General features: G+C 51.5%; 1 protein-coding gene across 1 annotated transcript; it reads right to left on the bottom strand.

Moving 5' to 3' along the window:
• Nucleotides 1-1,662: 1,662 nt before the first annotated feature.
• Psen2 (presenilin 2) lies at nucleotides 1,663-26,913 on the bottom strand. Its single transcript, XM_005078141.4, has 11 exons — nucleotides 26,829-26,913; nucleotides 17,189-17,348; nucleotides 14,885-15,099; nucleotides 13,123-13,264; nucleotides 10,442-10,509; nucleotides 9,615-9,835; nucleotides 8,594-8,692; nucleotides 4,696-4,779; nucleotides 4,268-4,369; nucleotides 3,692-3,810; nucleotides 1,663-2,388 (listed from the first exon to the last, which is right to left on the bottom strand). The coding sequence occupies exons 2-11, from the start codon at nucleotides 17,327-17,329 to the stop codon at nucleotides 2,233-2,235; spliced, it is 1,347 nt and encodes a 448-aa protein (XP_005078198.2). The 5' UTR covers nucleotides 17,330-17,348; nucleotides 26,829-26,913; the 3' UTR covers nucleotides 1,663-2,232.
• Between the last annotated feature and the right edge of the window lie 898 nt (nucleotides 26,914-27,811).

Here is a 27,811-nt window from a genome sequence, read left to right as displayed (position 1 = left end):
AAGACATGACAGCCATCCTGTAGACCACTATGAAAAGATTGCCACTACCAAGTGCTGGCAGAGCTGGGGGAGGACGCTGGGGCTGCCCCTGAGAAGTCAAACACAAAGCACGAAGGGAGCAACAGGGGCTTTCAAGGACCAGCTCCGAATTCACAAAAGGTGATGCCCTGCTCATTGCCGAGACCCTGCAAAAGCCCAAACTACCCACTAACACGAGGATAGACAGTGGGATCTATACGAAATTCAAACATCAGAACCAGAGTTCACAGGCAAGCCTCCGGGATATGATAGTGGAAGGCCATCCGGCTGGAGTGGGGCTCAGTGCTCGCTTAGCATGGGACAGCACATTCATCCCTACCATGGATACACACAATCGCTTACACACACACACACACACACACACACACACACCTACAGAATGAAACTATTTCTATACAGTTAAAAAAAAAACATCTGTAAAAAGAAACAACTCAAAACAAACAAACAAAAACAGCCCAGAGTATAGACTATCTTCAGTCCATCAAGGAAGAGGGAGGGAGGAGTCAGGCCCCAGCCCTCCCAGAGGAGTCACAGGCAGCTCACAGTTGCTGGGAAGGAGTCCCAGTCCCGTAGCCACCAGTCCTTACTCAGGTAAACAACCCCTCACCCACGCTCACGCCGCAGGCAGCCCTAATGGCAGCGGGCCACAGACAGAACAAAAGCAGATACAAATGTAAGAGGGGGAATTGGTGGAAGAAGGATTCCTGTGGGAGGGGGAAGGAGAAGATGATCAAAGTATATTATTATGAAATTGTCAAAGAATTTTTAAAAAATGAACAAATTGTCCTGAGGATGGGGACAGGAAATAGGATTGATACATCATTTTAAAAAGTCACTTTAGAACCCTGCAGTTTTATTTGTGAGACAAATAAGGAAGTTATTAGCTGACTGGCTCCGAGGGGCAGGGGTGGGGTTTGCAGACCTGCTCCCCTTCCCTGTCAAATGTTAGAATCTACCCGGTCGTTTCCACCATGTGCTGTGTCCTCCTGCTGCGAGGTCATCAGGTTGAGTCTTCTCAGGGAGCTTTCCCTCTCTCTCCCATGATTCTTCACTTCCTGCTTCCCCAACACCTAGTCTGAGCAGGGAACCACTGTGCTCTTTGGGAACCAAGACTGCCTCACTCCCTTGGTGTCAGTATGTCACACGGTGGTGGGGACACACCTCTACTTCCACTTTTACCTGAGTGAGGCCTGTCCCCAGCATCCCCAGATAGCTCTTTCATAATAAACATCTCTTTAAGCTGGCCTGCCTTTCACCTGACTCTCTGAACCCAGGCAGCCCCCTGGATCTGGGCTTGCTGGCTCCTAACAGAAGACCTCCGTGAAAAAAAAAAAACCACTCAGCATTTTAGCAACTCCCTGGCAGCATTTCTGACGGTCCATAAAACCTACCAAGGCCAAGGCCAGGGCTCTGTGGGGACCCAGCAGACTTCTGTCCCAGTGTTTCCCAATACCCCGCTGTGGAACTTTCTAGTTAAAGAACTGAGTGTAGAGAGGAAAGGCGGTCAAGCATCTCTCCTTGATAAAGGGTTAAGTCCCTCCCCGGTACACAGTGCACACCACCTCTGGAGAGCCCCAGGACGCAGGGAGCGGTCAATGTTAACAAAGGGACCAAACAGCCACATTCCAACAGGAGCATCTATTTATTGGCACTGCTATTAGGCCACTTCCCAGCAGTCACTGCTGTCATAAGAACAGAACTCAGCTTCTAAAGGTACTAAAGCAACAGAGACATCACAAACAAAGCACATCCATGACTGCAAACTGGCTTTTCTCCTCTGGTCCGGGTGGTGGCACTTAGTGTCCCTTCCTGACCATGCCTCCTGGTCCCCTCTGATGCGCATGTCCTTCTGGTCAACCCTGGAGGATGACAGACCCGCATGGGTCCTGCATCCTCCCCAACCTCCTCCACACCCGCGACCTCATCCCTGAAGATGAACGCTCTGAGCATCCCACTGAGGTACAGACACTCCGGCAGGGAAGCCACAGTCGCGTGACAAGACAGCTAGCACCCAAGAGCAGCTTCTGCTTCCTCATCACAAAGTAAACACGACACTTTTTAAATCCTTCTTTTCTTTTTTGTAAGGAAAGAAAAGTTGTATTTTTTAAAAAATATATGGCACTAGGGTGGAAAACTATACACCTGCATCCAGAGAAGCTTCCTATAGCCCTCAGAGCCACGCCCTGTCTCCCATCAGATGTAGAGCTGGTGAGAAGCCAGCGTGTCCATGAAAGGCCGCACCAGGTTGTCTGTGGAGAAGTAGAAGATGAGCCCGAAGGTGATGGAGATGGGGAGGGCGGGCAGGGCCTTCTTGAACACAGCCAGCAGCAGGAGAGTCAGACACAAACCCTGCAGGACATCAAGGTGAGAGAAGGTGGTGACTCTACCACGGTGGGCGGAGACTGGCCTGAACCGAGACAGCATGCAGCTGTCTTTTCTAGATATGTGACAGCCCCTCAAGGGACACAGGGCAGGGCCCCCCTCATACATACCCCTTAGTCAGGACACCTGTGTGTCGGCTAAGGGTGGACATAGCCAGGCCAGGCCATGTGGCCTCTGGCCAGGCCACGTGATGTCTCCATCTAGGGACAACAGTCGCACAGGATGGTAAGAGTGTCTCTCTGGGGAACATGCATTTACAAGCAATGCAGATGAGCTAAATGAAATCCTAATCCTGAGTTGCTTAGCAGCAGACACCAAAGAAACAGGAGACTCTATGTAACCCAGCCCTCTGGAAGCAAGCATGGCAGTGACCCTTTCTACCTCCACCCTTGGCATCCAGGGTGAAAGGCACCAAAGTACCAGCCCTGCCCATGGGACAATGGGCCCCAAGTCAGACAGTGTGGTAGGGGAGGAGCCCGGGTCTGTTATCCTGCGTGGATACAAACAAGCTCTTCCGGGCACTGGACAGAGCACCAGAGTTGATTGTGCTCCCTGACCACTAAACAGAGCACCAGTGCTAACTGTGCTTCCTGAGTACAGAGCACCAGCATTAACCGTGCTCCCTGAGCACTGGACAGAGCACCAGTGTTAACTGTGCTCCCTGAGCACTGGACAGAGCACCAGCGTTAACTGTGCTCCCTACCCAAGGTTTCCACCCAAGGGCAGCACAAGGCATGACAGCCCTCTCAGGGACTCTCCCAACATCTAAAAGGAAGCATTCTCTAAGATGACATTGCAAGATATGTCCCCCAGCTTGAGTAGCAGCTGTCACAGCCTCCAGGCTACACTACTGCCGGGGTTGGAGAACCCAGGACTCAGTATTCTATGTGGTCCTGGTGGCACAGGGAACATGTAGCCGCGGAATGGGCAGGGCATCCTTTCACACTGCTCCCTGGCTGTACTACAGGTAAAGGCCTTCAGCTATTCTGTCTCCCATGAACCTTGGACAATCCACAACCCAGAAGCTACGGGACCAGGTCCTACAGCTTTCATCCAGACCTGAGCAGTGAGGTCCCTGAGGTCAGTGAGATCGAAGCGTCTTGCCCCTCCCCGGGTGCCCTCTCTCAGGAGGGAGCATGTCTTGGTGACTACACTCTGGGGTGGGCAGCTCTCCCCTCACTGCCTTTGCCCCGAAGAGGGGAGCCTGCAGCTATGCATGCCCGGTGAGGACCCCAGAAGATGTGTCCCCTCCACCGTGCGCCCCACTCACAATGAGGATGGCGATAAAGCAGGCCAGTGTCGTGTTCCAGTCTCCATTGGCCGCGGCTGCCGCCTTGCCCACCAGGACGCTGTAGAAGATGAAGTCTCCCAGGCCAAGTTTCACACCCCCTATACGGAGAAAAGAAAGCGGCCCCTGTCCAATCCTACTGATGGACAGCACCTCATCAGGAAGCAGGCAAAGCAAACAAACAAAAGCAGCGGAAGTGAAGGGCCCGGGCACCAGCCAAGCGGCCCAGCAAAATGGGGAAAGGGGCAAGATGAATGTATCCTCCCACAGAACTACCAAGACCAGGCGCAAGATGGACTACCCGGGAAAGGATGGGGGCGGGGACAACGACCAAGAGAAGGCAGCCTAGGCAGAAGCCCGGAATTTAGGCAAGCCACTTGGTTAGAAGAGAAGGGAGAAAGGGACAATCACTGCAGGCCGCCGTGTGCTTTAGCAGGTATTTTTAAATAGGTTCAACGTCACCACCCTCCAGAACACAGATATATGGCCGCAGCAGACCCGAGGAAGCTCCCACCCCGCTGTCCCGGGAAGGCGGCCATCTGAACTCGGGCACCTTACTTTCCTCCTCTCCTTCCAGCTCTTCCCCTGGGTAGCCAGAGAGGGGGGCTTCAAAGGCTTCGGGGTATGAGGGCTCCCCGAAACCATCATAGGAGTCTTCTTCTGAACACCCAGGAAAAAGGACCACCGTCATCACACACCGTGGGGGGTTGGCAGAGAGAGATGAAGGCATGTCAGAAGCTACCAAAATCCAGAAGATCCCCTAGTACCCTCCCTCCTCAAGGCTCCCCACGCCTCCCCCCAACAACATCCAGCAAAACTGAGGTGGAAAGCTGGGCATAGGATGGACAGTCCAACTGACACAGATGTCAATGTCTGGCTGTCAGATCATGTGACTGCCATTCTGAACCTTAACCCAAAGAGGGGCCAGGCCACACGGGGTGCCGATGAGGATCCCCCTGAGACAAGGCTGTGAGCCCTGTACTCACCCATCTCTGGGTCATAGGGGAGCTGCAGGGCCTCTTGAGAAGAGGGATCCAGCTTTGCCATGCCCACTGTCCACACCATGGCAGCTACGGAAGGAGCAAAGGGACACGTCTCAGGGAGTACCAACAGTCGCTGCCCCTGACCTGGAACCAGTGTGTGGCCCCGGGCAGCCTGCACAGCCTCACCATGCTACAGGATGTGCTCACGCTTGGCTGATGGAGGCTGCGGGGGCAGGAGTCCAGGCTGGGTGGGGATGGGCATTTCACCTTTGTCTTTCTCGCCCTCCTCTCAAATAACAATGGCAATGAGCAGCTTGGTGGGCTGTGTCTGCTTTTAAATTGTCTTTTCTCTTATTTTTAGGTTTCAGTTTATCACACAAAGGGAGGCGTGGAAATGATTTACATGATGAAGTAGCTCAGAGCATCAGTGGGACAGGCAGTTTCTTGTGATGCCATTTCAACAGTGATTTCCGTCCACACATTCCCAAGAATGTCACTGTCTCTAAGTAAGAACTGATCCTGTGGTCTAGAACTACTGTGGTACCTCCATGCTCTGGGAGAGGACTTGTCTCCAACCCCGACACTAACCAGCTCACTCCCCCCACCCTTTCCTTTAGAGACAGATACTACAGTTGCTTGCAAAGCTGCTCCTTGAGATTTTTCCGAATGCATAATTCCACCTTTGGTTGCAATTTCAGCTGCCAATACTCCGTCAAACAGAAGAAACCTTCAAAAAGCCTGTCTGCCATGATTCTTGCCACTATAGCTAGAAAATTGTCTTTTTTTTCAATGCAACACAAAATGCAGCCATGAGGGGCTGGAGAGATGGCTCAGTGGTTAAAAAACACATATTGCACCAGGTGGTGGTGGTGAACGCCTTTAATCCCAGCACTTGGGAGGCAGAGGCAGGCGGATCTCTGAGTTTAAGACCAGCCTGGTCTACAATAGCTAGTTCCAGGGCAGCCTCCAAAGCCACAGAGAAACCCTGTCTTGGAAAAAGAAAGAAAAAACAAACAAACAAAAAACAATATTGCTCTTACAGAGGTCCTAGGTTCATTTCCCAGTACCCACATGGCGGCAGCTCACAAGTGTCTGTAACTTCGTTCTGCGGGATCCAATGCCCTCTTCTGGCGTCTATGGGTACTGCATGCATGTGAAACCTATCCATGCAGGCCAAACACAGTCCTGAGGCTGGAGAGCTGGTTAGCTGGTTCATGGTTAAGAGCACCCGCTGCACAGTCGTCAGAAGCGGAGCTCACACTCCAGCACCTTTAACCAGCTAGTGGTCTTGTAAACTCTCAGGGAGCCAATGTCTTCCTTCTGGCCTCTCTGTGCATGGGGTGTATACATGTTCATATGCTCATACAGACATGTGCACACACAAAATGAACATTTTAAAACGTAATGTCTGCGACTCAGTGGTACTCAGTATTCTGATCCGTGAAACTAACCTCAGCTCTTTTCATCTTACAACACCGAAACTCTGTACCCAGTAAACAGCTTCCTCCCTACTTCAGACCCCCTAGTCACCACGCAATCGATCTGATGTCTGTAATTTTGCCTACTCTTGAGACCACATGTGGTCATACAGTTCCTCCTTTTCATCAATTCACTAATCCCAGTGTCCTCAAGGTTCACCCACATACCATCTCGGTCAGAATCTTCTTGTAATCCCTTGTATGGACGCTTGGATACTTCTAGCTCTGAACTACCACAAATGACACTGATACGGGCACAACGTACAAATACTTGTTTTAGCCCCTGCTCTTGGGTGCATGGGCGCCATGGAAACTGCTGGATCACATGGTATTTAGTGACTGAACTGACTCCTCTCAGAGTCTGTTACTCCATGTTTCTATTTCCCCAGTGAGATTTTCACACTCCACACGGCCCAAAGCCCGGGGTCAACACCCCTATCACCTGTCCCACCAGCTTCCCGTCTCTGCAAAAGGCAGTGGGGTCTTCTTCCTTGTTGCTTGGACGCTAAGTACTGCCATTAACCTTGCCCTACAACCCTGGCAAGTCCTGTTGTAGAATGCTCCAGAACTCATTTCACCTCACAGTCTCTGCTAGTCCCTAAACAAGGCATGCTCGCCTTCATGGGTTGTTTCTCTGCCTTCAAACTGTCCATGCACGCTTTGCTCTCCACTTAGTAGGCAGAGTGATAGATTAGCAATTATGGGATAAATACTTAAGTCTGAGCTAGTCAGTAAGAAACAAGCAAGGCCTACAGCTTCATAATTAATATAGCCTCTTGTGTGTTTATTTGGGACTGATGCGGCTCTGGAACCAGGCTGGCGGGAAGGCTTCTCTTTACATAATGGTGTCAGAAGTGGGATTGTAAGGTATACCAGTTACATGTTTTATATTATAATATTTGAAGAATTGTTCCAATTTACTGGAGACATGCTGGAGCATTGTCAGTTTTATCATTTTAGGTATACCCATAACAGCCATCACCTCTAAGAGGTGTGTAATAACAGAATCAGCTTTTTCAGAGCTGAGGGCAGTAGCCCATTGGAAGCCTGAGAACGTGTCTATGGTATGGTGTACATATTTCAAACTGCCAAATTCTGGGAAGTGAAATCGGCCCAGACCTCTCAGGGGCTTCCCCTCCTTCAGGGAAAGGGCCACTGAGGGCTGCAAGGCTTATGCTGTCAGGACCTTCCCCTCACCACCATCCTCTCCTCCCATCCGCTCTAGCCGCGTTGGACTCTGGGTGCTCCCTGAGCATACCCAGGCCAGGCCTGCCTCAGGTCTTTGTATCTGCGGCTGTCCCCTTACTCCAAGTGCTGGCCTCCAGACTTCTACCTACTGCTAACCCCTACCCAAGTCAGGGCTCTGGCCAAGTGTGACCTATGAGGGCTCCCTGGCCACCTTTTGCAAAAGAGCCTCCCCGGTGGCCCTGATGTCCTTGGCCCCCTTGCCCACGCCTAGCTTTCAAAGGCACTTGCTATCTCCTGGTTCACACGTGTCTATTTCCTTAGTTCACCTCTGCCCAAGAATGAGTTCTCCATGGACAAAGAGCCTCTTTTGCACACAAGGGAGTGCCTGGCCTCAGGCACTCAGACTGAGGGGAACCATCCGTCCCTCATCCTCAGAGCATCCCTCCATGTGTTTTCAAGACAAGGGGCATGATGCTGGCAACTCTCCATTCTAAGCTTGACCCCTCATGCATTATGATTACCCAAATCTGCAGATGGTTTCCTGGGTACCCGAGGCATTAGAACCCAGAATCACGGGCTCCATACATGCTCTATACGTAGACAGACCCACTGTCAACAGAGGACGGCCACTGCCACCCTGGAGAGAGAACTCTGTGAGCCCCAGGTCACACAATCTTGCTTCCTGTAAGACATGTCCGTCACGGGGCCACCAGTGAGTAGGGACTCAGTGTAAAGTGGTGGCATCTGTGGTAAACCCACATCCCTCTGACATGACCCCAAGGCTGAGACAGCCCCTGTGCCTCCCTTCAGAGATGACCAACTTCCACCGCTGAGTTGCCGTCCCAGGAAGGAGCAGGGCTCCAGAGCTGCAGGACTGAGTAGCGGTTACACGACTCTAAAAGCAGCAGGTTCACAGGGACGTGGCCCATACCCAGCGCAGGCTGCCAGATGGCGGACAGAACACGGTCACAGGACTGTCCACATCCCTCCAGTATCCCACTTCCAACCTGACTTCCAAACCTTCTTCCCGGGCAAGATCCAGCCCACCAGGGTCTCTAGAAATAGAACCCTCCTGTAGGTGGCGGCTCTCATAATGCTATCATGACTTGATTCTCGCCTTTGGTTGAGATGGAGAACATATCCTGTCAACTATCAAAATAACGAGCAACTACAGTGTCTCCACAGAAGGCTACCTGCTGACCCCCACGGTCTAGCACAGGCATGGGACCACTCACATGAGTATATCAGGGCAGGAAATATGGGCTCATTTCTCTCCTGGGCAGTTTCCACCAGCATCCTCAGTGGTCCCTTGGGACATAGCACAGCCACAAGATCTGGGAAAACAGAGATATCCTTGTCATATTAAAGAGGACCTTTATTCCCAAGTAGTGCAAAGAGGGGCCACCTCTCTGTCACCAGGAACCTAAGTGAGTTTCAGAGCATACCTTGCTGCTGGGCTGGCGTCCCAAACCCACCAATCCAGAGTTTGCACTGGCCGGAGCCAGAGTAGGTAACCACAAAGTAGGGAAAGCAAGGTGCCGAGACCCAGAGGACGGTGTTGGAAGTCCTACTTCCCTACGCCTCAAGATGTTTATCCTTAAAGTGGGAGTCGTGGCACTAACACTGCTTAAACAACAGCTCGCAGCGAAGGCTGGCGACAGGCAGCATGCACAGTGCACTCAGACTCACCCTGAGGAATCAGGGGCTCACTCCCGCTCGTCCATGCTTGGTGAGCATAGCGGCAGCGTGCACAGTGCCCTCAGAGTCAGGGGCTCACTCCCGCTCTGAGCATAGCGGCAGTTGAGGGCAGTAAGAGTGGGCACTTTGGGGTATATGCCCAAGTATCACAAGGGGAGTCTGTGGGAAGGCCTTCTCAGGATGGGGTGAAATGTCCTGCGTGCCTTCTCACCTGCTGTCAATTGATTGTGAAACGTCCGCTACAGCCTCGTGTTTTAAATGCTTCACCTCTAGCTGGTGACACTATCTTAGGAGGCTCTGGACTCTTCAGGATGTGGGGGGCTAGCTAAGGAATGCAGATCACTGGCTCCCATAAGCTCCCTGCTTCCTGGGCCACTGCAAGAAGCCTCGGTCGCTCACTCCTAGTGAGCCAGGCTCCCTTGCCTCTGAAACCGTGAGCCAAAACAAATCTTTCTTCCCTACATGGTTTCTGTCAATCATTTTGGTCACAGCAATGCAAGGGTAACTAAGACACCACTCCAGATTCCCCCAGGTTCCCACCGGGCCCGAGCTACCTACCGTACACAGAGATGGCGCCCAGGATGACCCAGGCAGACCACTCCGGCAGGTACTTGATGAACACCAGGGCCATGAGAGCACTGATCATGATGAGGTAACCCTGCTGCAGCACCAGGGGCCCCTTCCAGTGGATACACACCATGCCCACCGCCCCGAAGTTCCAGACGGCCAGGAAGAGTGTGGGGTAGTCCATGGCCACGTTGTAGGTCTTGAGTACTTCCCTGCAGGCCCAAGGAGGAGCAGGGTATGGGTCACTCGGGGTGGGGGTGGGGAGGGTGCCACACCCTAAGTTGTCTGGTGCCCTCAGTCCCAATCTGGATTTGATTTACGACATTCCCATCCTCCGTCTCCACGGCCCCACACCTAAGCACTCAGAGATTCTTGAATGTGGTGGGGAGTAAACTAACAGCTGGCACGTGGGTCACGTGGTCATGTGTGGGACCCACCTGGGAAACCCTGTGCAAAGATGGGACCCTTGAAAGCCGTTTCCCTCTGGGTTAGCCTGATATCCAAAATCAAAGAGCAAGAGGGCAGACTCAGTAGGAAGTACCCAGGCTTAGCCACGCCCCTCCCCACAAGTAGAGTGCACCTTTGAGAGGTGTCCATAGGCTAAAAGTTCTGAGAAGGCTTCACCATGCTTAATTAGGCTCATCTTAAGTCAAAAGCCAGAAAGAAACCTGTGACCTACCAAGGAGCCCACTCCTGTGTCAAAGCCTGGAGGCCTAGGCTCCTGGAGCAGCTGCCCCTGAGGGTGACTACCTTTCCCTGCCCAGTCCACTCTCATCCAGCTGTGCACAGGGAGTGGCTGCTCACCAGCCGGCACTCACCCGAGGTAGATATAGGTGAACAAGAACAGGAGCATCAGGGAGGACATGATGAGCCAGCCGTGAATGAACTGGACAACAGAGATAAGAGGGCCATTAGCAGGATGGCGACACTCCAGACAGACAGATACTTCCATCTGTCCTTCCCTTCGGCTACCAAAGCCGGCACTGGGTGGTGGTGGTGCACACCTTTAATCCCAGCACTTGGGAGGCAGAGGCAGGTGGATCTCCAAGTTTGAGGCCAGCTTGGTCTACATAGTGAGTTCCAGGACAGCCAAGGCTATACAGAGAAACCCTGTTTCGAGGAAAACCCAAGGAATTAAAATTTCCCGAGGAATTTCACGCTTTCAAAGGGAAAACAGCGAAGCTTGGTACTAGTCAGAGGAACTGGTCTCCAGGAGAGATTTCACATACTTTCGACAGTGTATCAGAATAAACGTGAAGACCTGGCAATGACGGGCAGGCCCAAGCCCAGACTGAGACTGCTCAGCTATACAGATCTCTGACCTTCTATTTAGGAAGATGGATTGACGGGGAGTCAATGGATTGGGGGCACTGCACTTCTTTGTCCTACTTCCCAATGTGGTCACATTGAATAAATCTCATTTTATGCAATTTTACTATTGACTTGACTTTTTAAAACTGACTTATGGATAGCAAGAAGCCAAGCCTGGCTTGTCAGGGCTGCCAGAGGCACAGGTTCCAATGCTGACTCTGGTAACGCATTTCTGCAGTGTCTCTAAAACCATGAACTGGAGCCTGGAAATGCTTCTCGGTTAGACTACTTCGTGCCTATTACAGGAAAGGGGGCTGGGCCCCTCACGGAGTTCTCCCTAGCCACCTACAAGTGTCTGGAGGAGATGAGCACCCTAAGAGTCTGCTGAACCCCAGCCCGGGCTGGCCCGCCTCTGCACACTCCTCCTGTGCAAAGAACATGCTGGCAGTCCTTACTTCCAACAGCACCCCAGCTCCCTGAAGAGAGCCCGCCGAGTTCCCGCTGGGAGACATCACAAAAACAGACAGTATTTCCCAGGCAAGGTGAAGGCCAATCCAGACAGTCAGGGACTCACTGGCTGCTGTTCAGACTGCTTGAGCAGGGCAAGCCTCCTGAGGGGCTTGACAGAGGGCCATCCCTTCCCACTAAGGAGTTCCAGACAAGTCCTCAGGAGAGTCGCCGCTCCTCTCCTGGCTGAGCAGGGAGGGGTCAAGGACAAGACTAGGGAAAGATGGCGCCACTTCCTCCCAGCCTCTCATCACTGCTAAGGACTAAACCTGGTCACCAGCTCAGCCCACTGGGTCTTTGACCCAATCTACCTGGAGGAAGGGCCAGGGCTGGGCTGCACACCCAGACTTAGGGGAAGGGAAGGTGTGGCCTCAGGAAATCTACTCACAGTCTTCACCCCAACTATGGCTTGCCTGTCTCGGAACTTCCCAATGACCCTGACTTCTAAGACACTGGCCACGTGACACACACTGACCACAGCAGGAGCTCTCTGCCATGCTGTTTCTAGCTCATTGCCATGTTTTCTATGTCTAAACCGCCCTCCCCCACATTCCTTTGCCCATTAGGAAGCCCTGCCTCATTCACAGGGGCAGCTGCTACTGATGAGCTAAGCTTCGGTCCATGGAACATTTCCTGATAGCCTCTCCTACGGTTCAACCCAGCTGGGCCCACGGCTGGCCCCCTCCCTGCACCACGGCCTCTGCTTCTCTTCCTGCTCCAAACACACAGCGGCCAGAACACAAAGGACCATGCTATGTCTGTGGCAACAGTTTTGAATAGGTAATGCCTCGCTCAACTTCCTGTTAGTCTTTATGGTTTCAAAGCCTGCAGCCCAAATCCAGTATCTAAAAGCTGATGGCACAGTTAGGCCTAGTAGCACAGGTGTGTAACGCCAGCTTAACTGGTGAAGCTGATGCAGGAGGATTGCCTGGTCAACTTAGCAAGACCTTGTCAACAAAAATTACAGGAAGTGGGCAGAGGGATGGGTCAGAGGGTAAAGGCGCTTGCTGCCAAGCCTGAGGACCCGAGTTTAATTCCTGAAGCCCACAGGATAAAAGGAGAGAGCTGACTTCTGGCCATGGCAGGCACACGTTCCCTTTCCAGCACACGTGTTAAGGGAACAGCTCAGCGGTATGCCATTTGACTAGTGTGTTAGTGTGTGCAAGGTCCAAAATGTAATCCCCATTTGGGGATCTTGGGATGGGGGTATGACATCATTGGGGATGATGTTGTCTATAACTGGGGTCACACGGGATGTGACTCTTCCAGTACTCCATGGGGAGACTCAAGGTCTGCAGGAGAATCCAGTTCAAAGGCTTCCAGGGCCAAGAGACCTTTACACAGCACACGAGCGTCCCTAGCTAAAGGGAGACGGAAAGATAAAAAGAAGCCTAGAGAAAGTCTTGTGGTGAAGGAGCTAAATCAGAACTTCAGAAGAAATAAAACTAACTTCAGAGCAGGAGAGTGTGTCAGAAATACTTCGATGAAGAGCTCAGGAGACGGTGGGTGGTGGGGGTCATGCAGTTTCAAAGTCAACATGAGGTCGTCTTCCCATGGCGTCAGAGAGCATGAAAAGGCAACCTACTCCTCAGAGAGAAGGAACCAGCTCAGTCCACATCACAGCAGGGGTGGGGTCGAGGGGGCGGGGCAGAGGGGCGGGGCAGAGGGCCACAGGCCTCACCTTGTAGCATCGATACTTGTAGAGGACCACTAGGAAGATGGTCATGACCACGATGACGCTGATCATGATGAGGGTGTTCAGCACAGAGTTGAGGAGACGCTGGCCCACCGAGGGCGTGTCCTCAGTGAAGGGCGTGTAGATGCTGAAGAGGTCACAGGAAGAGCCTCAGTTAGAACCCTGGCATTGGCTGGGCCATCACTATCTGCATGAGTGGCCTCTGCCTCTAGGGCCAATGATAACTGGGACATCATGACAGAAAGGACAGGCTGTATCCCACCTGGCCCTTCCACTCAGCTCTTCCACATTCAGGCCCTCAGCTCTTGTTCCTACCTACAACACTGCCTGCCTGCTTCTCTGTGAAATGAGTCACTTTGTCACAGTGAGTGGATCTGGAATCAACTAAGCAGCATGCCTCTAAGTGGGTCTGTGAGGGAGTTTCTGGGCAGAATTAACCCTCCCTGGGGTGGGCAGCTCCTTCTGTTGGCAGCCCAGGTGGACAGAGGTTAGAGAGAAGCAGCACTGCTCTGCCTGCCTGTGTTGCTCTTTATCAGTGCATGCATCTACCCTCCTGCTGCTGCTGTTGCTGCTGCTGCTGCTGCCCTCCGCTGACACCGGAACCTCGGCCTTCCGATGTGGACCGAAGACCAGTGGCTCTCTGGGAATCTTCCAGGCCTTCAGCAACGACTGGGACTGCTGAGGTATCAGGCCCTTATGGTCTAAGCAGCTTTGGGGTTCTCAGCATCTTTCAATGTGCAGACAGTCATTGTTGGACTACCTGCTATTGGATACAGCAATCTAATGTATCGCTCTACACTACTTTATTGTATACACCAATCTAACACACCCTTTTTCATAATCCACTTTCATTGGTTCTGTTCCCCCAGAGAACTCCGACAATACATTCCATCGCCGCCCTACATCCCACACCCTCTGCTCCCCCAACTGCAGCCACAGGCACTGCCGCAGCTCTGGAATCAGTTCACAGAGGCCTTGTTCCTCCCAGCTCAGCCTGCCAGGAGCTATGCGGGCCCTGTCCTCTCAAAGCCTTCCATCTGTGCCACTACGAGCCCCCCACAGGCTACACGTTTCTTAGGGGTGGGAGTCCTTCTACCTCCTCTTCCCTAAAGTATAGAAATGATCAAAACCCAAACTGAACAGCAAGTCTCTAAAGGCAAAGATGCTGAGGATGACTCAGTGAGGAGCCAGGGAGGGAAGAGGAAAGGGCTAAGTTAGGGAGTGCTCCATTCTCTATCTATTAAATATTAAATATTCCCCGTCTGCTGGGAGTACGCTGAGAAATCATCTGCTCCGACCCTGTTCACATCTAAGGGAACAGAGACCCAGACAGGAGGAGACTCAACTGGGGTCCCATGTGTTTCAGACACAGTGGGCCAGGACCGGGTACTTGGCACATGGAGCTCAGTGTGATGGTACCAGAGCCGGCCTGCATTCAGATTCAGTTTCGCCTTTGGTGAACACTGGGGCATGGCACCCTTCATGTGGATTAGCCCAGCCAATCCTCCAGGTAGCCCCAGAATTAAACCCGTGGCAAACAAGGAAACGGAGGCACACAGGTCAGATACGTGCCCAGACAAGTCACATGATAGGAGGCAGTGAGTCAGGGTATGAGCCCAGTCTTTGTCACTGTCTCCATGGCCGGCCACCAGCACGGAGCTACAGGCACAGTAGCTGAGAGAGCCTATGATCCCCTAAGATCAATCCCCACCCCGACCTCCCAATGCAAGCTGGGCCCCCAACTCACAGCTGCCCATTCTTCTCTGTGTAGAAGCGCACGGACTTGATGGTGGCCACCACCACAATCATGCACAGTGTGACAGGCACAAACAGCATGATCACATGCTTCGCCCCGTACTTGAGGGTCAGCTCTTCCTCCAGGCCCGGCGGCCGCCCGGGAACCCCGCTGCAGGCGTAGCGGTCTGGGTCCTCCTCACAGTCTTCGTCGCTGTCCTGGCTCCTCTGTAGGAAACCACACAGTGAGGGGACACAGAAGCCCCTACGGTGAGCTGCTCCTGCAGGGGCTTTTGGAAGTAGAACTGAGAAGGCTAAGTGCTGCTTTTTAAGGCATGAGAAGTGTGAGCTCCGATTTGGGTCTCGGGACATAGAAAAAGTTTAGGACAGGAGTCGAGAAGGTTCAGAGCTAGCCTGCATAGCCACATCAAAGACCCTTGCCCTTCCCAAGGCCAGGAGCTAAGGCCGCTAACCAACATGGCCACATTGGGCAGGCTGGGTAGAAGGGAAACGGAGACCAAACATTTGGTTGGCTAACTGGACGAGACTAGAGGGGGCTTTTCATTGAACATCAAAACACACGGCTCCTCAGGACCAGCTGTCTGCAGGGAGAGTTCCAACCTAGCTGTTCACTTGAGACCAAGGAGCAAAAAAGTCTAGTAGGCAGGAAACAAGCAACTAAGAGGCACAGGCAGCCAGGAGAGAAAACACGTGGAGACCAGGAGAGAAAACACGTGGAGACCAGAGAGAAAACACGTGGAGACCGGGAGAGAAAATACGTGGAGACCGGGAGAGAAAACACTGTGGAGACCAGAGAGAAAACACGTGGAGACTGGGAGAGAAAATACGTGGAGACCGGGAGAGAAAACACTGTGGAGACCAGGAGAGAAAACACGTGGAGACCAGGAGAGAAAACACTGTGGAGACCAGAGAGAAAACACGTGGAGACTGGGAGAGAAAATACGTGGAGACCGGGAGAGAAAACACTGTGGAGAGCCGGTTGATGGTGACCTTGAACTGTGAGACCCCACTGAGGCTCACTCACCAGCTAAGCTCAATGAGAACAAAGAGCAAGGGGCTCAGACTTCAGCATTAAGGATTAAGGGTGGCTGGAGGAAGAAAGGGCCCCTGGGCGTGGAAAAGTTTTAAATTACAAGGAATGAGATCCAGGCAACCTCAGATGCGGTGTGCGGACCAGGAGGGACACGGCCAAACTGACTAGCTGACTCTACCCCCGAGGCTACAACAGTAAGGCTCACAGTGCAGCACCTCTCCCTACAAAAGTCAAGCCTGACTTTGGCCAACTCAGCTGCGGTTACCCTGTCTGGCCACCTACTCAAATCCTCCCCTCCCAGTAGCTTTGTCCAATCATCTCAATGTTTCCGTGCCATTGGCCTGTCCCAAGAAGCCAGACCCAAAGTACCTAGGGTCAGCAGCCTGCATCTGAAGGCAGGTGATGGGGGCAGGTGAGAGAGTGTGTTAGCCAGCCCACTGTGCTCTGTAATGGTGTGCTCTACTACAAGCCCCTACAGACAGAAGGCGCAGGTGGGTAATGGCCAGTGGACACCACTCTGACCCGTTTTTATGTTCATTTGCTCTTCCTGAGTGGAAAAATGCCTGGTTTCATCCATGAGTTAGGCAGCTTTCACTCTCTATAAGAAACACCTGAGATAATTCAGTATCTAAAAGAAACGGGCTAGAAGTCTCAGTCGGGCTTGGATTAGCCCTCCTGCTTTACGCCTGTGATAACCACACTGGCTGAAACCATGCAAAGGTGCAAGCTGCTCACCACATAGTCAGGACACAGAAAGAGAGGAGGCAGCTGGGGCCCTACAATTAAGCTCTGCCCCCTCTAATGACCGGAAGGTCTCCACAAAGTTCCATTCCTTAAAGATTCTACTGCTTCCCAAGCATAGCACACTGGGGACCAGGCTTTCAGCACCAAAGTCTTAGGGAGACACGTCAGACCCAACTTCAGAACTGAGGAGACACGGGAGGGGGCTGGAGACGGCTCAGTAGTTATGAGCACCTCTTGATCTTGTAGAAGGTCTAAGTTCAGTCTCCAGTCCCCGTGTCAGGAGGCTCGCACCTATTTCTCCAGCTCTAGGGGCTATGACGCCTCCTTCTGGCCTCCATAGATACCTGAGCTCACATGCATATACCTCCACGAAGACATACATTAATACACATAACTAAAAACAAAAATAAATCTTCAAAAAAAAAACAACCATAGGACCCCCATGGCCCTGTTTTGTTTTTCCTTTTCTTCTCTCACAATGGCTCTGTTTTCAGGCCAACGATTGCGGGTGGGACCTACCCACTGGGCAGTGTTCTCCCCGTCCTCAGGGCCTGGCCTGCCCTCCTGGCAGGAGCGTGATGTGGGGCTCTCGGCCGACATCAAGGATGTCCGCTCATCGCACACCTCTTCCTCGCTGTCAGAGGCCATGAATGTGAGCATGGTCCCGCCTCAGAAGCACCTAGAAAATAAACACAAGGACCGTGTCCCACTTTCCGGACAGGCAAAGGCAGTGAGGAAGGGACCTGGGAGATGGCGGGCAGGGGAGCTTGAACACCCGGTACAGGTCTCGCCTCTTACAAGCTTCCTAAATATACATGTCAGACAATTGCTAAAACAGGAGTTTCAAAAGCCAGCAGGAGGCCACAGCAGCCTTGTCTGAGACTGATTTGAGTAGACACTCCTATCACACGGAGCAAAATGTCCAAACAGAAAAGTCCTGGTCACTCTGAACTGTCAACATGTTTGCTCAATCAATAAACATCTGTGGAAAATCTACTGTGCGTGGCTCTGGGGCTTTTAACCTTGAATAAGAAGTACTCATGTCCCGTAAAAAAAATTCCAATATGACAAATGACATAACACGAAGATGATGAAGGGACTTTATCTAAGAAGCAGAGATTTCATGTTTCCTGGAGAAGACTCTGCTGAGGTTAAGTTCCTGCCTGGGGGAGAGTGGGCAGGTCAGGAACGCCATACCAAGGAAGCCCATGTCATCTCAAGGAAAGCTGGGTGTTGACAAGTGTCCATCTGGCTGGTGTGAGGGGAAGCACAGAGGCTAGGAGGAAGTGTCCTTGTGATGGGGTAAGTGGCCCGATGGGGAAGGTAGCCTGGTGGAAGGAGCTTAGAAGGGGGACAGCACACAGGACAGAACCTAAGATACTGGTCAGCTGGACTAAGATGAGGAACTATTCAAGTACATAAACAGGATGGGAACATAACATGATCTTGCCTCAGTACCACCAAGGGACGGGAGGTGGAATTAGGTAGGGTAGATCATCCCAGGGAAGGGTCTGGGTGTCTGACCAAGGGGAAGGGAGCTTAATTCAGCCCGGGTGTTAGCATTCAGGCATCTGTACTGGCCTGTCCTTGGGGTTCTGACAGGATACGCCTTCAGCTGCAGCCACTAAGAGCACCACCTGTGCACATTTACTATGTTCCCTTTGAAAAGAGCCCTGCCCACCTCCCATCTCTCTCTTTCTCTCCCTCCCCCCCTTTATTCTCTCCTCTCTCCTGCTGCTCCTGTCTCCAGAGGCTGGTCTCCCCCTTCCCTTCCCCTTTTTATGATCTCTTCCCCCCAAAAAAAGCCCCTCTGTTTGAACCCTGCCACATGGTGTCTTTCTCTTGTGTGCGGCTTTCCTTAAATTACAGCACGAGGTATCTCCTAGGAGGGTAGCACCTAGGCTACACAGCAGAGCATGTCCTAGGTGGGTGTGGTCTATTGCCCTAACACTTGGAATTCTGGAAGCTCAACTGAGCCCAAGGACTTCAGGGGAGTGGCTCTGCTTCCTGGAGGCCAGGCCTTGGCGCCTACAGTCTACACAAGAGAACTCAGTTTAAGGGGACACAGCCTCACAGGCCAATTTGTTGTGGGCAGTGTGTTTTGAGATGGCAGCTCTGCACACTCGTGGCTTGCCTGGGCTGGGCCCGGCTCAGGAGGGAAAGGGAGTCTTTTCACCCAGTACTTCCCACTCCCATGCCCAGCACTACTTGACTGCGGGAATGAGGATTAAAACTGCACAGCTCTTTGTCCTGAGCAAAGGGCCTGGTCAGACAGAATCAGGAAGAAAGAAGGAGTAAACACTTCTCAACACCAGAGGAGGGCTGGAAGTCTGGGTGTCAGATGCTGGCGCACACGCGCGCACGCCCAGACACACACACACACACACACATACACACACACACACACACACACTATACTTATAGTACTGAAAACAACGTGTGTATAAACTATACATATAGTACTGAAAACTGTGTGTGTGTGTGTGTGTGGTATGTGTAAACTATATAATACCTAAACAGTATGTGTGTATAAACTATACATATAGTACTAAAAAGTGTGAGTGTGTATGTATGTGTGTGTAAACTATATGTACAGTACCGAAAATAGGAAAACCTCAAAGCTATGCAGACTCAGACCTTTTGATCCAGGAAATGCTACTTCTTGGTATTTTATCTAAGAAAAATAAACTCATACAAAAATATGTGCTGTAGTTATTTGTTATTATAAAAGTAAAAATGGCTGAAGTTTCTGACTCTTTTCCCTGGCACAGGAACACCCCCCACACACACGCCCTTATCTGCACTTCCACTTCCTGTGGTTATAGATGTCAGTGGTCAGCTGAGGCCCAAAAACATGAAATGGAAAATTCCAGAGTAATCAATTCATACATTCTAAGTAGCTTTCACTACAGTATATCGTCCTAATTGTTTGTTCTTATTAACCTTTTGCTGTGCCCAATTTATAAATTAAACTATCATGAGTGTGTATGTTCAGAAAACAAAATACGGTTTCCACAGGTTTTGGTATTCATCACCACTCGGGGCATCTGCACATCAGAGGACCAATCTTCCTCGGCTCATAAGGGGGCCACAGCAAGTTCATCTGGTGGGGACTATCACAGGACCACTGACGTCTTACTTCAAATAACACTAGTAACGATTAAAGTGAAGTTACATTTAACAGATGTAAACTTTCTCATAACCATCTGAATTCACACACACACACACACAGACACACACACACACACACAGAGAGAGAGAGAGAGAGAGAGAGAGAGAGAGAGAGAGAGAGAGAGAGAGAGAGAGAGAGAGAGAGAGAAGACTGGCAAAAATTTTACAAAACATTAAAAGTCATTTTCTTTAGACTGGTGTGATTTTGAGTGATTTTTTTTGTTTGTTTTTGCTTTGTATTTTTCTGCATTTCTCCATTAAAATTTTTCCGACAGGGCCTCTCATGTATCCCTGGTTGGCTTCTATCTTAACTGTGTAGCTAAGGGTGACCCTGAACTTCTGATCCTCCTGTGGATCTCGAATAATAAAAACCCAGAGACAGATAATTGGGGCTCAAGCTTCAAGCTGACGATCAGAGCTCTTACTCCCTCCTCAGACCAAATGTGTGATCTCCATGAATCCTCAGAGTGCAACCCAGACCACACCACTCACCACCAAGCCCCAGGCTGCAATTCCAGACTGCAATCTCCCCACCAAAAACCAGACTGCAATTCTCTGAGCTCCTGTCTCCTTCTGCCTTATATTCCTCTCTCCACCCAGCCATATCACTCCTGCCTCCACCTCCCTAGTGCTGGGATTTAAGGTGTACAATCCTAAGTGCTGAGATCTTTTAGATCGGATCAATTTTGTGTTGCTCAGTGTGGCCTTGGACTAACAGAGATCTCGGTCTCCCGAGTCCTGGGATTAAAGGTGTATATCACTACTGCCTGGCTCTATGGCTGTGGCTAGTTTTGCATTTTGATCTCCAGCGGCTTTATTACATCATAAATAGTGTATCACCACACTCCTGCCTCCACCTCCCAAGAGCCTGGATCACAGGTGTGCACGGCTACACCCAGGTTACAGTGTGCTGGGGACGGAGCCCAGAGCTTGCACGCTAGGCAAACCCTTTACTGAGCCACATCTCCAGCTCCTCTCACTTTTACTTCTTTATTTTTTGATAATCAAGATGGTTGCATGTTTAACCTACTGCTTTCTTTTTTTCTTCTGAGATAAGTTCTTATTTATCTAGTTGGCTTGGAACTAGATGAGTAAACCAAGTAAACCAAGACTGCCTGGAACTCAAAGTTCTGCTTTTGCTTCCGGAGTGCTGCGCCTTCATACCTGACAAGCTACTGAGCTGTAAAAGGGAACAGTAGGCATCAACACATGCGGTTCCCTCTCCCTCCTGGATCACCAGTTTGGTCTGGGGAAACGGATGAGAGTCCAGGAAGCCACTGACATTTTCTCCAAAGCCCTGAATGACAACAGATGCTTCTCCACCTGGCTCCCCTTTAGGGTCAGGGAGGCCTCTCTGTTCTGGAGCCTAATGGCACTGAAATCCTCAGAGGGGAGAAATCACCACTCAAATGCCCAGATAAACAACCCCGCTGGATCTGCAACCACATCCCAGTGCTGCAAAGAGCTCCTGGGGGAGCCTGACTCAGCACAGGTGGGGTTGGAGGACAGCTCCTACCGGTGCTGACACACACTAACCCAGCTCGCATTCCTGGGGGTCCACAGGGAAACAGGGGCTCCTGCAGGGGGCAGAGTGTTCTGGAAGCCCTGCCTGCCCCATGGCTGAGGGATTAAGCACCCTCTTCGGACTTTTACTAACTCACTGACTGGAATCAAAATGTTGATTAGCTGAACTCAGGGACCCTGATCCACAACTCCCCTGCCTGCTGGTGCCTGTGGTTATCATGGAAACCAGGTGACCCAGTTTCCTCAACCTGCTTCTCACAGAAGGAGAGCACCGGTTTGCCCTAATGTTTAAACCCAGTGGCCCTGGCAGGAAAGCTTTTAAAATGCCACAGAAAATTCCAGAGCCTCATGGAAAATCATGCTCCAAAAGCGAACTGGAAGCTACATGAGGGCCGCAAAGCGCGAGGATTCTGGACACCTTCCCAAAGGGCCCACAGAACAATGTCCTTGGCTCTCAAAAGGTCACCTTCTGTGGTCACGTGGCTACTTCCCAGCATTCCCATGACCTCTGGAAAGTCCCAGTCTTCCTCTACACTAGGGAAGGGTTTCCCCCGAGACATCTCACAGATTCCAGGCCTGCTTCTATCCACTTACACCTGACTGTAGTTGGCTGGTCCACCTGGCACTTGCTGAATGGTTCTCCTGGACTTTGGGAAACTCTAACTGGAGTTAGTGTGCCAGACCCCAGACCCCCAAGTGGGCCTCATAGTCCTTGTGTTAGCCTCTGGATTAAGCTCCATTACCTATTTTTCTCTTGGAGTGCCTGGGTTGGGGCAATTTTCCTCATTTCCTGCAGACACCTGGGAGAAGGGTAGTTAGGGGGAAGGAACAGGGAGAGTGAGTGCCTCTACCACACCACCCTCAAGTAAAAAGTAGAATAGTTTTTCTTTAAGTGAGACACAGCAGCCAGTGGTCAAACAGAGATTTGTGTGACATGAACCATATGTCCTGGGCAGCTTCTGACCATGCAAGGTGACAGGAGCTATTTCCTGAATAGGCTTCCCTGTAAGTCTGGGGGTGTAAAGCATGTAGCCACAGTGGGTGTTCAACAGATGGAGTTATCGTGGAGACAGGAGAGATCACTGAGAGGGGGTTACTGAAGCTAACCTGTGCCCTTCTTAGGAAGCCAGGGAACTGCTAAGCCACCAGAAACATGTAGGAGGGCCAGGCCTCAGGGACATCCTGTTTCCACCCAGCCTCAGCGGGGACAATGGGAACATTTTGTCAAAGGACAGGGCTCGTCCATAGGCTGAGTGTCTTACGCGACATCAGTCAGTGCCCTGTTCAGGAAACCAAAGCCCAGGGTAGCTGGAGGTGAAGGGGGCTGAAGGAGTCAGATGGAGACCAACTGCCCTCAGAACGCCACTCCCTGTCCAAGCAGCCCTGTCAGGCCAGGCAGCCACCCCCTCAGGCGTATTGGGAGCACACTCGTGGATTAAGACGGCACATCTGCCGTGGACAAGGGTATATCTCAGTCCCCGATCGTGCCAGCCTACAGCCCTCAGTGAAGTCTCTCTTGCATGCCCCCATCTCCCATTCCTACAGGTCTGCAGGTGAGCCTGCAGATGAACCTGCCAACCCATGGCAATGAGGGGAGGAGATAGGGCTTTCCTGGGTCATTTCAAAGACAAGGGGGAAAGAGTCCTGACTCAGGACTGCTAAAAGAAACAAGAGAAACTTTGACTGACTTGCCACACCCATCAAATCTGGTAGCTCTCTGTTCCTAAAACACACACCTGGGATACAATTTACATTTTTTTAAAAAATAGCTTACTTTGCTTCAGTTTTACAACAGAACCCAGGGTCAGTTGGGCCTGTGGCTTTGGGCTTGTGGTACAGCAAAACCACTCCAGTCAGGCGCAGAAAGTAAAAAAAGTGAAACCCTCACACCCCCAATGACCAGAAGACCTCCCACCAGACCTCATCTGTGAAGTACCTGCATGTACCCGGAGCAGTTATTCCTGAGCTGAGGGCCAAGGGATGTCTTTTTAAAGACAAGCTTTTAGAATAAGTATGTATTAGTTTTATTTTTAAAAACATGAGGAAGTGTCTGGCTAAGATGTAATAGGAAGGTGGGAAGCCTTTAGATTCCTTCATCTGCCAAGACGAGGAAAACAAGGTGGGCAGTGGTGGCGCACGCCTTCAATCCCAGCACTCGGATTGAACTCACTCTTCGAGATCCAGGCCAGCCTGGTCTACAAAAGCAGAGTTCGAGGACAGCCAGGGATGTTTCACAGAGAAACCCTGTCTCAAAGAAACAAACAAAAACGGGAAAGATGAACAAAAAAGCAATCCTGTTCTCTCAACCAATGGACAGGCTCCAGAGAGCGGTCTCCCTAGCGAAGGCCTCTATCCCGAGGATGGACTTGGAATTACTCTTTCCCCAAGTGGCAGTGATGTCATCCCTAAGCCTGGGGAGGAGACTGCATGTGGACTGAGCACCACTCCCCAGGGGCCACAGTCCCACGACAGGTGGCAACAGAGGCAGAAACATTTGCTATCGGTGGGGTCCCAGATGAGCAGTGGCCTAACCTCAAAGCAACAGCTGAAAAATCAGCCACAGAAGGTTTCATTAAAAAGATTCATGTGTGACACACACACACACACACATACAGAGAGAGAGACAGAGAGACAGAGAGACAGAGAAACAGAGAGAGAGCTTTGGTGGCTTCTTCTCTCCTCCCTCTCCCTTTTGACTCAGCTTTGATTTTCTAACAGGAGGACTCACTATCACAGCCCAGATAACATTAAACTCTGGATCTTCTTGCCTCTGCCTTCGCGTGCTGAGATCACAGGAATTTTGGTTTACTCAAACTCAGAGAGATACATCTGCCTCTGCCTCCTGGGTGCACCATCATGTCTGCCTTGTGTTTGGTTTCTTTAGGGGGCAAATAAATACATACATACATACATACATACATACATACATACATAATGGCAAGCTGCAGTGGTGGCACTTGTCTAAAATCAAAAGCACTGGGAGAAAGAAGCTGAGGCAGGGAGATTGCCATCAGTTTAAGGCCAGCCTTGGCTACATAAAGAGTACCAAATCAACCAGGACTACACAGCAAAATCCTGTCTCAAAATACAAATTTGTTTTCTCCCAGGTTCTCAGGCAGTTGTTAAAGAAGGTCTCACAGGAATGTTCTGGGTAGCAGTGTAGACACAGATAAGACGTGCCTGTGGCAAGCCTGTGTACAACTCCAAAGGTAAAGACAAAACATGTAACAATGTCCAAATCCTGCACTGGCAGGCAGTGCAGCCACACAGCTGGGCAGTCATGCTCCCCCCCCCAACAATGCCCCAGAACTCAGGTTCCCTGACTTTAAAAGAGTCATAATAACCATTTCAGTTTTGTTTGGTGATTTACATTGTTGTTCTGTGTTTTGTTTTGTTTGTTATCTGAGACAGTGTCTCATTATGTAGCTCAGTTGCCTTGAACTCACAACAGTCTTCCTGCCTGGGTGACTATGCACTGGAATTACAGGCATGAGCTATCGAATTACCTAAATTCTTTAAAAGTCTTCATTGTATTTTATGTGTATAGGTATTTTGTCTGCATGCATGTCTGTTCAGCACATGTATGTCTAGTGTCCACAGAGGCCAAAATTGGCCTGGAATTGGAGTTAGAGATGGTTGTGAGCATCCATGTTGAGTATGGGTCCTCTGGGAGTGTAGCCAGTGCTCTTAACTGCTGAGCCGTCTTTTGGGCCCATTACTAACTTTTTATAATAATTGTGATAACCACTGGACAAAATGGCTTCTTATCATGAATGTCCAACTCCTAACACATGGACATGTCACATGGTTATTACACCAATAACCCAGGAAAGGTCAAATCTGGCAAGAAACTCACATAGGAAACTGTGCTACAGGTCTTCCAGCAACCACAGAAGGGACACTGGACGGTATACAGCCAGACCCTCTGTGCCAGGTCATCAGACAGAGCAAGTGGCAGCCTCTGACAGCATCCCTCATCCTGGCCTGTCTCAGCTCAGGGAGGAGAAACATACAAACATGTACAGCCTATATTTGGGGCCTGGGCATGTCAACATAGTAGGATATAGTTCTCTAAACCTGGCACAGCTTCCATCCCATCTGCCCTCCTCCCCACTCTCTATTCCTGCCAGCCTGGTCCAAGCCACCATCCTGGGAGCCATGGAATGAACCTGGATGGATGGTCACCACGGGACTCATGTCAAGACGCTGGGCCCTTCACCAACTGAAAACACGGGACCTGATACTGTTCCCAGCTCCCACAAAGTCACCTACCCCCAAAGGGGAACCTGAGCCTCACGCACCTGGAGCAGCTTACACAGAACCTTTAATTACTGCCAGAAGTCTTGGCTGAAAGCCCGGGAGGCCCAGGTGTCCACAGAGGGACTATATAGACATCAAGCACACCCATTCTGGATGCTGGAGTCTCTCTGTCCCCAACAGACTATTCTGGGGATGGCTGTCCATTTTGAGTTAAATTGGTCTGCATCTGTTCTGATTTAGATCCTCCATCTGTAAACGGATGCAATTATTTCACCAGCAGCTCATCCCTTTAAAGGCGAATACCTAAGCAGAGATGTTAAGACATTTCCTCTAACTAGCAAAGGGCTTGGGTCTGGACAGCAGAAGCAGAGGCCCAGGCACCAGGCTGTAAGCCCGGCTCTACTGTATCTTGCCCAGGAGACCTTGGGCAACTGCACTTTTAGTTCTGAGAGTTGTTCTGTCCCACCCTCCCTCTCCTCCCCTGGCCTCGCGCATGCTTGGCAAGCACTCTACCATAGAGCTGCATCCTTAGCCCTAGGCTCAGTTTCTTCATCAGTACAATTCAGTGGCAACTAGATCTTGCTTTCGAGCTCCTTCGGCTTCAAAGGCTTGATTCTGGGCGTCTCCCCACTGCTGTAAGAGACTTACAAAACACCCAAACACAGCTGGTAACAGAACGCCAGCCTCTGGCCCTGTCCTGCGCCCCGCTCCTCACACAAGAAGTCCCCACTCCCTTGTCATCTGTAGCAGAGACCAGGTGGACCAGGTTAGACCTAGGTAGCAGAGACCAAAATGCATCGTCAATACAACTCTGATACCCACGTGCACTGGCCCTTTAACACCTCGCTCCGCGCCTACCCTGCCTGCGGCTCCCGAGGCAGGAAGGGACGCTGAGGACACCCGGACGCTGCTAGAGGCCCAGGGCCGCTTCCTACGCTCCTTCCAAGCCCCAGTCCTGGTCCGGCCGCACTGCCGCCTCCCCGGTGCCTTCTCCTCGCCCCCGCGCCAGCCAAAAAGGCCACGATCGCCGCCGGGGCCGCAGCCTGGAGCCCGGACCTGGGCACCCCGAGGGGGGCCGCGGCTGCAGCGGTCAGGGGCGTACGCAAGAAGGGCCTTGCTGCATCCGGGCTCTCCATGCTGCTGGCTACCCGCGATCAGTGACAGGTACCGGGTCGCTCGCACCCAGCCCCCGCCCTCGGCTCACCTGCTCCGCCGCGGCGCAGGGTTGAGTTTACGCCGCGGGCGGAGCGCCTCTCCAGGGCTAGCGCCGGCCCCGCCCACTACTCTGGTCCACCCACGCCCCGGGCACGCCCTCGGTAGGGGCGGGCTCACTGCTCTGGCTCCGCCTCCGTCCCATCCCCTGGGCGGTGCCAAGCTCCCCCTCCCGCCCTCCCCCTCCCCCACGTAATTGGCTCCTTCCCGAGTTTAAAGAGATAGACTGGGTGCAGAAAGTCCAGACCCGTGCGGTGATTTGCCCTGGAGACCGCGACATCACACTGACTTTGAAGTTTGAAGTTGGGCAGTGCCTATCCTTTTCTTAGGTGCCTGGCAGTGCTACGGGAACGGGGGTTGAGTACTTGCTTTGTAATTTCAGGGTTCTCGGCCGCCCCTCCCTCGGGTTGCATGTACTTTAAAATGGAGTCTAAATAAAGGTCTAAAGTAATCAAACATCGTGAGCATTCATTCTCCTGATGGATTTTCTAGAGTGCTTCAGAGATGTGAGGAACTCTGGATAAACAGGAACAGGGATAAAATTGCATTGAGACCCGAGAATCTGCCCGGGGTGGAGGGCTGTGATCATGGAATCTGGGAACTGTAGCGTGATCTGAAATTGTCAACAATTTGCCATAGTACATCAGTAGCTTTATTTCTCTTTTAATTACTGTGAAATTCACAGAGCATAAAATTGTCATCCTGGGGCTGAGGAAAGTAGCTCAACAGAGTGCTTGCCTAGCTTGCAGGAAGTCCTGGGTTTGGTCCTCCGTACCATGTGTGTAATCCTGTTGCTGGAGTCCAAGGTCATCCTTAGCTACATAGCAAGTTCAAGGCCAGCCTGGGATACATTAGACCTTGCCTTAAGGGAAAAAAAAAGACAGGTAGTGGGGGGCACATACAACTTTAATCCCAACACAGCAGGCAGATCTCTGAGTTCAAGCTAGCCTGGTCTACAGAACAAGTTCCAGGATA

This window comes from Mesocricetus auratus, unplaced genomic scaffold (assembly GCF_017639785.1).
Source record: "Mesocricetus auratus isolate SY011 unplaced genomic scaffold, BCM_Maur_2.0 Super-Scaffold_100676, whole genome shotgun sequence".
Classification (NCBI taxonomy): Eukaryota; Metazoa; Chordata; class Mammalia; order Rodentia; family Cricetidae; genus Mesocricetus; species Mesocricetus auratus.
This window is presented reverse-complemented; position numbering and strand designations above follow the sequence as displayed.